The sequence below is a fragment of the Ipomoea triloba genome, chromosome 3, assembly GCF_003576645.1.
Source record: "Ipomoea triloba cultivar NCNSP0323 chromosome 3, ASM357664v1".
Classification (NCBI taxonomy): Eukaryota; Viridiplantae; Streptophyta; class Magnoliopsida; order Solanales; family Convolvulaceae; genus Ipomoea; species Ipomoea triloba.
Window position 1 is genome coordinate 9,824,044 of NC_044918.1, and position 11,228 is coordinate 9,835,271.

Sequence of the window (11,228 nt, forward strand, 5' to 3'; positions counted from 1 at the left end):
CAAGATCCTGGGCAAGATAAAGTGGACCAAGATAAGGAAGAGGGAGAACCTCTAAAATAGAGACCAGGTCACCTGATGAGGGCTGGAAAAAGTGGTAGTTTCAATAAAGGTGACATCTGCAGACACAAAATGACGATTAAGCTCTGGAGAAAAACACCAATAACCCTTTTGGAGCCGAGAATAACCCAAGAAAACACACTTGACAGCTTTAGTTAGGGGCCAATTTCGAATGCCCAAGAGTCATGTCATGAACAAAACAAACATACCCAAACACTCAAGGTGGAAAAGGGAAAAGATCAACCGAAGGATACACAATGGAATATGGGGTATCATTGTTTAGTACTGAGGATGACATGCGATTGATCAAGTAACACGCAGCAAGTATAGCCCAAAAATTGTGACGAACATGAATGTGTACTAACATAGTTTGAGTGATTTCAACCAAATGTCAATTTTTACATTCAGCCACCCCATTTTGTTGAGGTGTGTAAACACACGACCGTTGGTGTATCATACCCCGAGAGGTCATATAGGACTGGAATGGATTAGAGAGGTATTCCTTAGCATTGTCACTACGCAAAATACGAATGAGTTTACCGAATTGAGTTTGTATTTCAGCAAAAAAATTTTGAAAAATCTGGAATAACTCAGAACGATCTTTCATAAGGAAAATCCAAGTACACCTAGAATGATTATTAGTAAAAGTGACAAAATAACGAAACCCCAAAGTAGAATTGACACGACATGGACCCTAGACATTAATGTGAACTAAATCAAAGAGAGATGCAGCCTGATTATTGACTCTCCATGGAAAAGATTTACGTGATTGCTATCCAAGGTGACATAACTCACAGTCTAATGATTCTAAAGACAAACTCGGAACCATCCGTCGAATTTTGGAGAGACTAGGATGGCCTAAACAACTATGGAGAAACACATGAGAGTCTGTGGAAGCATAGGCAGCAAGATCACCACCACGAAGGTAATAGAGGCCTTGTGACTCAATCCTTGTGCCAATAACTTTTCCCGTACTACGATCTTGCACAACTGAATCCACACAAAAGGTTATGGAGCAATTCAAGGTACAAGTAATTTTACTCACAGAAATAAAGTTGAAAGGACTATTAGGAACATATAAAACTGACTCTAAATTGAAAGATGGCATAGGAGAAGCCTGACCAACACCGGCAACTAGTGTTTGATGACCATTAGCTAAAGTAACCATGGGCAAAGTGCTAGGCTTTGTGACATTGGTCAAAAGAGATAGATTACCAAAAATGTGGTTTGAGGCCCTTGCGTCTAGAATCCAAGTACTAGTGGTACTAGCTTGAGAGAGACACAACAAAGAGTTAGTACCAATAGTGAGAGAGGAAGCCATAATATGTTCAAAAGAGCAACAAAATCTACCTCAAGGAAAGGTTGACCGACGGGTTGACCGTTGACCGGCAGAGATGAGGGAACATAGAACACATTCAAAAGCGTCTCGTCAAGGCGAAACCAATGGTGGCAACGGCATCTTGATCAGAGATCGGACGAGAGAGATCTAGCCGAAAAATTGAATAGCTTCCCGATGGCAGCGGTGGCGCGTGACGACGACCGGATTTCAGCTCCTGGCTTGCGACGAGGTTCCAATAAGGCCTGTGATGTTGGTTTGAAAGAAAAACCACAAGGCACACGCTAGAACAAAGAAAGCAGTCACAGCTTGCGGGCGATGATACTCCGGTGGCAGCAGCGCACGGAAAAAAATATGATTTTAAAGATTTTGGCTCTGATACCATGCAAAGAATAAAGGAATTCATTTTATTGTCCACTAAAAACTATACAGATATCTCCTATTTATACAGGAATAGCCTATTAAACTAATGGGCCCATTCCTAAAAGCGAATATGGTTTCAACACACACAACTTCAACATAATACTCACAAGATGCATGCGTAAGCGACTAACAGGTTAGGCGTGTATAATAGTATAAAAAATGCTACCCAAATTTTCATCATACAAAAAGATCCACTGAACCATTATCTCTGCCCTAATGTTAGAGAAAAAAATAAGCAGAAACTGGAAATCCACTCACTATTGAGAAAACGAAAAGGGATTGTTTAGAAAAGAATTATGTATTGTACATCTCTCACTAATCTATAAAATATTTCCTTACAGAAGTCCTGTTGGCCTCAATTTGAAAGAATTTTGGGAAAACAAAAATGAAAAATGATATGCCAAAATCATCAATTTTCACAGAGCTCCCACTAGCCAGACCTAACTATATATATAGGTATATTCTTCAAGATTCATACTGCTTCCTTCCACTAAGCTTGCTTATATATTTAGAGGCAAAAGATCAAAACCAAAATAATTTACAGCTGTACTCGGTGCCGCTAATAGCAGACTGGGACTTGTCAGTATGGTAGCAGCGGCAGCAAGGTGGTTTTTGAGCAACGGTCAAAACTCAAAAGCATATATATATATATAATAGAAGTAGTTTTGTATCCGATTTTCACATGAGAGGGAGGTATCCCCCTCCATGCCCTTTCCTCAGGACAAGAGGCCCAGCATTTTCAGGGACCTTATCCAATGCTCTATTGCACCCATCAATCACATCAACAAACCCAGTAGCAATGCTGGCCAGCTGTAGCTGCAATCTCAGATCCCTCGTTCTTTTCAACAAACATCTAAATGATTTCCCTAGGTATTTTGCCCATTCGGCTGGAAGTCCTCCCCCGGTCATCAACCATACGGAGAACTGGGATTGATCCCCTCTGGCAGCCACCTCAGCTCTATAAAATCTTGCAAGTTCAAGGAGCATTGAGGGTTGGAGAGGGAGGACAGCCACAAATTCAGCAATAAACTGTTCAATAAGCTCTGGTCTAAGCATTTGATTCCAAATTACCAGAGCCCATTCGCCTGGCTGGTTAAGATTATAAGCTTCGGCAACAATTAGAGCCTCCAGGAAACGGGATTGCTCAACCAGAACTCGCCGTGCATTAGTTTCAGATAGACTAAGCCAATGCAAATCTGGCATTCGAATTTGAAGGGACAATAGTGATGCCTGAGCACAGGCTCCACATGTTTTATTGCCAGCATCAATGGAAGAGTAAACTTCAGCAGCTTCAATGTAATATCGCATGGATGCTAGGAGATCATCAGTCTGATCCTTGTCATAACGGAAAAACCATTGCTGAGATGAATGTTCTGCCCGAGACATCAAAAGGGATGCAGTTTCATGCTTCATATCAAAGTGATTATAAACCTGGATGGAAATCAAGAAAAAAAGCTCATTTTTAACTATATATGACATGCAAGTCGACGTTGAGGCATGCATCAACAGAAATGAAGAGATGGAAATAATTGAATAGCAAGAGTCACACCATGGCAAATGCATCAAGATCATTGGGATTAAATTGCTTGAGTGATGTCAGAACTGCCATTCTAAATCCTCTAACAGCCTCTGCAAAACCAGCATTTGCATCCACAGCAGCTGAAAACTTTTGGAGAAGAAGATCCAGCTGGCCATTTTCAATAAGAATTCCGAGAATAAAATTAAGTGAATAAAAATTCCCCACTCCAGTTATCAATCGAGCCAAACACGGAAAATCGCCTTCAGAAACATAAGCTTCCACCCTGGTTGCTGCAAGAGCTACAAGAACATCGACTCCATCAAGGCATGCAGATGACTTGTAGAAATGGTGGGACAGAATAAGAAGCTCCACCTGAAACATTAATTTCCACAGTAAGGCTATCAACAATCAATGTGAAGTTACAGTGCTTTTCTTTTCGTTTTCCTCAAATCCTGCAAGATGTGGAGCCTTGCACATTGGGTCTGGCCAACATTAAGTGGAATGATGTGTCTGAGTGATGAAATGAATAAATGAAAAGGTACTGGTTTAACCTATTACCTCACAGGCATGCGGTATTTCTTGCCCAGTGATCACCAAGCGCATTAAAGCATGGCCTACTTCTGGTTCAGAAGGGCAAAGCTCAGCCCACTTCAAGAAATCTGAAAATCTCCACAACAAAGGGGCAGGTCCTTCCTCCTTTTGAGAATCCATATATCCCCCACGATGTGCTGCTAGCAATCCCTATTAACAAAAAGACCAATAAACATACAAAAATGCAAGAGATCAGTATCATTATTGAAAATTTGAAATCATAAAGACTGCAGTTCCAATTACGTGTAATAAAACTGATATAAATCCAATCTGGATACAACTAAACAGATCATTATTACTGCTTCTGCACAACTTATCTGCATGTTATGGCACAAGCTAATTTTATACTCCAAAAAGTTTTGGTTGTATGTATCTAGAATTGCATGTCCCTTGAACTAAAATATGCTTAATCTTAAGAAATACTAGGTTGAAAGGCAAGGCAGGCAGAGCCTAGTATATATAGGCTATGAGATACCCAAGGAGTCTTCTACATTATTAACACATGGTTTCTTTTTTCAATGCTTCAAAAAGGAGAAAGACAAATGTACCTTCAGAAAAGATTCAGCAAGAATTTGAGCAATGCTAGCTGCTGGCATAGGATGAGTTTGCACCAAGACATCTGCTTCTTCAAATGAATCTTGTGCTTTGAGAGCAAGCAATTGTAAAATTTCAATTGGTTGCTTATCAAATGCCTCTGAAAACGAAAGGCCCAACACATTGGCCGACTTCACGACTGCTATCACTCTCCTGCAGAGTCCTCGTCCCCTGCCTTCTGCAGGGACAACTGCTAAACTCTCCAATACCTGGAAGCAAGCTAGAAATTACTATAATTGAAAAAGAATCATGAATATGCATTGCAAAGTTAATAGGACTAGACATTTGAAGAAAAAGTAGAACAGGCAGACAAGTATTTGGCTCCAGCTGCATTCAAGACAGTGATATTATTCATTATAAACAAAAGGTAAAACATGGTATGACTAACACTCCAATTGCACTATTCTTCCATCATACAGTATTGGTTTTCACCACAGAACAATTCAAGTCTTCATGACAAGAGCCCATAAGCAATTTGAATGACAGTGCTGATAAAAGAAATCAAAATTTAAGGCACACGCAAAATGGCACTGCTAGGTGCTCACTAATGCCACCAGAATAAGGATACAATCATAGAGAAAATGGGATGCATCTATCAAGTTGACTCTTCATGTAGCCTGGTTCAGCTATCAGGGCATGCCTCTAAGGGCATATAAAAATAGGTGGAAAAACACAAATCATCACTACCTGCAGGGGGTCAATAATGTGCTGATCATGAAGAAGATTGTATGAATGCATAATGAATCGCACTCCATCATCTAACACTGATGTTAACACATTTTGGTTTGGAGTAGAGAAAGCAGCAAGCTTAAGAGCAGTATCCACAATTGTGAATTCAGATGGCATGTTGTCTGGAGACAATTTCTGTTGGAGCTGTCTAGCAGCTGTTATTTGTCCAAATTCCAGTAGTGAAAGTATGGCCCTTTCTAGCTCCAGAGGTTCCACTCTTTCCTGCCATCTGGAGAAAGATTCTACTTTAAAGTTCTCATCTACTAGCTGCGTATCATCTTTCAGATTGAATTGAAATAAGCCTTCAGATTCACTGCCTTTCTCCAATGCATCAGCAAAAGGCTTCCTTGATGGAACAAAGCTTTTGGTTCTGCGTTTAGCTTTAGCACCTGAAGTAGAATCCAGAACTTGAGGAGTCCGCAGTTGTGTCTGGTTAATATCTCTTGCATCAGTCCTCTCCACAATTTTGCTCCTCAAATGGTTTATGTGATTATCCATTTTTGTTATAATAGTTGCAGTGTGCTCAACAATATTAGAGCTCTTGCTAGTTGTAATTTCCCGGTTGCAACTTTTTGAGGTGATCTCTCCTTCACTTTTCACTTGACTTTCTGATTCAACAGCCAGAAGCCATGCTCTTGTTTCAATCTCTCTTAGGAGGTTCAATGGATAAACTCTGAAAAAATTGTTAAAAGTTAAAATTGTGAAATTACAAGTAGAACTTTTAAGCAGGAGGGTTTTATTGGACAGTTACGGGTTAGATTGAGTTATCATTCCACTCAGCCATTGCAAAGAAAGCAATAACAGTTCATGAAGCTCTCTGGTTGGGAGATCTTTCTCTGCTTCCTCAGCATGCTTAAGAAAGAATAATCCTGCCTATAATGCAAAACAGCAAAAGATAATAAGAAATTAACTAATAGTTGGCACCATCAAGCAAAGAACTCAGTTAGCCCAAAATCATATCATTCAACCCCACCCTGTCCTGCAAAACCATAAAAGAAAGCACAAGTAACTGAATAACCTGTAAAGGTGGAAAAGAATTTCTAATAAATAGTGTCTGGCAGTGACCCCATAAAGCAACTCTTTCTTCTTGGACGTCCCAAAGAAACTCTTTCCACTCTGCAACCATGGACTCAGCCTAGACACGTACAGAGAGAGAGAGAGAGAGAGATCAAAGCAATGTAGAACAGATAAATTAAGACAATCACAGATACAAAATTTACTAAAAGTGAAGGACATTGTCAAAACTCGAACATATCTCCTATATTTTATGTTCTGCAGTTTAAAATGACAAGATTATTCAAGAACTCCGGCACATTACACAAATAAGTGATGAAGTAATAATGTGAATTTGCATGTAAAAGAATCACATCATTGTCTAAATTCAAAATTTTGAAGAATTCATGAATGCTGTGAGAAGTATATTGGTATTACCTCATAGCATGCTAACATTTTAGACTGACCCAGAAAAGGAAAGTATCACAAAAATTGGAATAGAAGTGGTTAAGAGCATAATTGTAAAAAAGGTTAAATGGATAGTTATCTAGTGTTTCTTCTGTACAACATATAGGAATTTCTTTGGAACAGGAAATGAACTCCTTGGCCATACAGCAGAACAAACAAAAAATTAAATAACATTTACCAGATAATACTGTCCCATAACTTTTTAAGAAATTGATATAGGCTTAAATTAGCAAGAGTCTTGGCAATATAGTTAGAAAGTTGACTTATAGGCAGTCATTATTAAATCATGCAGCATTTAATTATTTGTATAAGGTAGTGCATGAGATGTGCTACCTGCATTTCAGTCACATGATGCACCGCAGATTTCCAAGATCCAACACTAGTCTCTAACTGTCTTGCCCAACTCCGTGCATGTTCCCAATAACCATGCTTTTCCAATGCAATTAATAGCGAAGCATCATCCAAAGACTCGTTTGCTAGGTGTAGGCTGTCATCTTTTTGTAATGAAGGTTCTGCCAAATTTATTTTCCAAAAAAGCCGCCGATATGAAGCTGCAGCAGACCCCCCATCACCAAATTCAGTTGCAGCAAGGAGCTGCAGTAAACATCTTTTTTCATAAGGTGAAGCACATTTTAAGAGCATTGCATCAGCAGCTTTGACAGCTGTAGAGCATATCCAAGAACTCCCAGCTTGCCCTTCTTTCCACATATTTGCTTGTACATGAGGTTCTTCCTTAATTCTGGCAGAAAAGGATCCCAGGTGTGCTGAAGCTTCAGACAGGCGCATTTGCGAGAAGGCCTGAAAATAACACAAGAATCCTAATTAAATCTAGAAATATTGATGCCGCTACTCTTATATAAACGCCATCAACTTATTAATTAAGAATATACAAAATTGGGAAAGGAAATGCTGTCAACAAATCAATTAAGAATGACAAAATTGGGAAAGTGCATTCTTTATCACCATATGATGGACAATCATTTATGGAATGGTCAGTTACTTCAGAAAACATGTCAACGATATACTAACGATTTGTAGCATAATTCAAAGAGAAGAGATTACCTTACACTCCATAATACTTCTTACTAACACGTAGTTAACATGATGATACTCATCATTCAGCTACTATGCTTAGACACAGCTAAAAGAAATATGTATACAACCTAATAGAAAGAGGCTTGAAATAATCTCATAGACAATTAATGCATAAGTAATGTTCCTTTTACAGAACTGAAAAATCTAAATAATTTCATAACTGGTCCATTAGTTTTAGAATAGTGTGGTATCATGTTAACATGCTCCATACAAAGTAAAATCTCCAATGCATACATCTGGAATATAAATGCAGACACAAATTTGAGTTGATTAGGAGAACACCAAACTAAAGAGTGCTTAAGAGCTAGCAATATGTTCTCAAGAGGATAATGTGATATAATGACAGCCAAAATTTTCAGCTAGAAGGTGACAATAATGGGAAGAATATGTGGATAAATATGAGCATTCTTCCAAAACTTTTCAATCAACATGCATAATTCAGTTCAGCATTATGAAATGGATTACATGGTAGCATTCTTTTGGTACCAAGGAACTACAGATAATTCACAGGAGTAGCATATGCTTAAGGACAAAAGGTTAGAGAACAAACCTGAAGAGCACGGATAAAGGGTAAGAGAGAACATGAAGGAAGAAACATTTCAAAAGCCCTTAGGAGAGGGAGGAACAAATTTTTTTCACAAAGAACTGCTACCATTCTTGATAAAGAAGCAAATACTTCAGTAGAATCAATTGAAACTTTCTCATCTTGAGCTACTTGCTTGTCCATTGCATCTTCAGTTATAATACCTCTAGCACTCACACCGCTAGAGGGTGAAGATACTTCAGGTGCTCTAAAAGTCAAAGAATCTATAGACATGGGATCCATGAGCCGCCTACGTTTTGAATTTCTTCGGTTATAATGAACTGTAGGGGCTCTAGCACTTGCTGGAAGGGAATTAGTTGCTTCCACTGCTGCACCAACATTATTTGCAATCTGGGAAGCAATATTATTAACCTTGATGGCTGAAGTTTCCCTGGAAAGAAAATAAAAAATAGGATCAGAATAATAAATATATGAAAAGTATTTATAAACAAGAAAGCATAATGAAACCATGGTGTATAAATATGATTATCCATTAAAAAAAAAAGAAGAAGAAAAAGAAATAAGTGATCATGGGTGACCTTGCTGCAGTAATTTCCAGCCAAACCGTAAGACAAGACAAAGGAGAAACATCAGGAAAACAAGATGCAATTATGGCCAACAGTGACCAACACAAATTCTTTGCTTTTTGGAGAAGAACCTGTCCTGGACTTTTCTGATTCTCACAATCTGCTATAATTCCAAATAGTTCAGTTGGTGCATATAGGTTTTCTTTTGAGAAAGAAGTTTTGCCCTCTTTTTCGGCTGTATCTAAGCTTGACGTGGAGCTAACTTTTTTTCTTGCCTGCATACTTCTTAGAACTGTCAATATATGTGTTTTAAGACGTGGATTACTGAACTCTTCAGATGCCTGAAACATAGCAAATAAAATTTGAGAAGAGTGTAAAGATGAAATATCAGGTTTCTTTCATTCCTGTAATCCTGTTAGATGAAAATAAAAATGCATCAAGTGGTGAAGCTTCACAAAGGAGAAATAATTTGTCAAAAGGCTTAAGGAGCTTACAACATGGATTACAGTCTCGGAAGGATAACCCCCAATCTGAGATTCTGATAGAAATCCAACCTAGCAGAAAAAAATGCTACTTAGATCTTTATTTCTGGAAGAAGAAAATAAAAAACCCTACTCCGTAATATTTATGCTTGAAATAAGGGCCAATATGAAGGATTTACCCAATCATTGTCCTTTGCTAATACTGCAAGGTATTTAGTGCTCAGAGGGATGTGATGCGCATGACAAAAAGCAATTACTAAATTCCAATGCTGGCTTACAGCTTTTTGCTGGGACCTCAATTCGACCCCATCACCATTACCAGTCATTAACCAGGAACCACAGGTCACTCCTTCTGTAACTAAAGGAAGACTAGCTTTTTCCAAGTGTTGCAGAACAAGCATGAGAGCTTGAGATTGGTGTCTGCTAGTGATGCTACTCTGGTTGTCTTTTTGACTACCACATCCAAGACAATCATGGTGACGATAATAATCCGCCAGAGCCCGGGCAAGAGATTCACTTACGTCACCATCAATAGTAGAATGAAATGAAGAACTCCGAGTATTAAGTTGTCTGTAGTGATCGGCATAATCTCCAGATTTGTGAAAGGAAGCTATCCTTCTCAAAGCTGCAACATCAATTTGGATGGTAGCAGCAGGGAGACCACATAACTCTAATAGAAATGCACAAGAAGCCACCAACACAGAATCCTTAAAATGCAGAATAGCAAGGGGAATGACCTAAAAGCCAAATAAGATGCAAATTGGTCAAAATAGGAAACCAACACAGAATCCTCAAAATGCAGCCTTCCTTTCTCTGCAGGATTTTGTGGTTGAAAGAGAACTTAGATACTCCTCAATGGAAGCAATATACACAAAGTATAGCTTCAAATGTATTCTCAAGATTGATTACATCAATAATTATGAAAGACTCGTAAACATTGTGAGACTCTGTCTTCATAGAGAAGTATAACTAATGTGAATGTTCCCAACTAACAAACTTTCTACAATGCCAAGGACCTTTCAAACCCAAATCAGAAAACAAAGGTGAACATTGTAGTCAAGAATAAAAAACAAATTCCGAAATTGAGCATACATTTATTCACTTTGTGAGAACATAGCTTATTTGACTCGCAAGATAGTAAAGCACTTAACTTGGCTGATCCTCACTGAAAATCTGATTCAAAATCTACCCAACTACTCAAATATATCTGAAGTCAATTATATCTCATTCCAACATGAAGGTCAGGAAACAAATGCTTTAAGTTAAAGTCATTTCCCTCAACCTTTCAAACTTTCTGCAGATAAAATACTTGAATGCAGGAAAGGAGATTTACAGGGATGAGAGACATCATAAGATTGAAATGAAATAGGTGTACTAAAAAAAGATGCATACTACTCTTGATGGTAACAAAACACAATGTTGTATGCTGAAAAACTCAATAACAAAAGCATAATAGAGTGGCCTATATGACATGGCATAGAAAGCATCAATTTGTTCAGGTAAAGAATATAAAAAGAATGATTCATACAGATGAGAGAAGAAGCTGTTCTGTCTCAGTTATGGGTCCAAGAAGTGTCTGCATATCTGACTGGATGATGGTTTGACTCTGGGCATGCGATGAAGTTCCAGGCCGCCCTCTCTGTGCACTTTCAGATTTCAACTTCTGAGCTCTCACAGCAAGCAGATTATTAAGAGCAGCCAATGCCCGTCCACGATGCAAATGGTGTTCAATCCCACGTCCAGATTCCTTCTTTTTTTTTTTGTTACAAAAAAAAAAAAAAAAAAAAAAAAAAAAAAAAAAAAAAAAAAAAAAAAAAAAAAAAAAAAAAAA

At 38.2% G+C, this 11,228-nt stretch overlaps 1 protein-coding gene across 2 annotated transcripts in view; it reads right to left on the reverse strand.

Moving 5' to 3' along the window:
* Positions 1-2,048: 2,048 nt before the first annotated feature.
* Positions 2,049-11,228, reverse strand: part of LOC116012576 — a 31,943-nt gene continuing 22,763 nt past the window's right edge. The window contains exons 14-26 of one of the 2 annotated variants that reach the window (XM_031252149.1): positions 10,926-11,144; positions 9,577-10,134; positions 9,410-9,469; positions 8,928-9,256; positions 8,356-8,779; positions 7,044-7,508; positions 6,268-6,384; positions 6,001-6,122; positions 5,208-5,922; positions 4,475-4,729; positions 3,894-4,076; positions 3,366-3,707; positions 2,049-3,247 (exon numbers count right to left, since the gene is read on the reverse strand). In XM_031252149.1, coding sequence (XP_031108009.1) covers positions 2,495-3,247; positions 3,366-3,707; positions 3,894-4,076; positions 4,475-4,729; positions 5,208-5,922; positions 6,001-6,122; positions 6,268-6,384; positions 7,044-7,508; positions 8,356-8,779; positions 8,928-9,256; positions 9,410-9,469; positions 9,577-10,134; positions 10,926-11,144 — 4,542 coding nt within the window. In that variant the 3' untranslated portion in view covers positions 2,049-2,494. Of the gene's footprint in view, positions 3,248-3,365; positions 3,708-3,893; positions 4,077-4,474; positions 4,730-5,207; positions 5,923-6,000; positions 6,123-6,267; positions 6,385-7,043; positions 7,509-8,355; positions 8,780-8,927; positions 9,257-9,409; positions 9,470-9,576; positions 10,135-10,925; positions 11,148-11,228 lie in introns of both variants that reach the window. The other variant, XM_031252148.1, reaches the window with a different exon arrangement.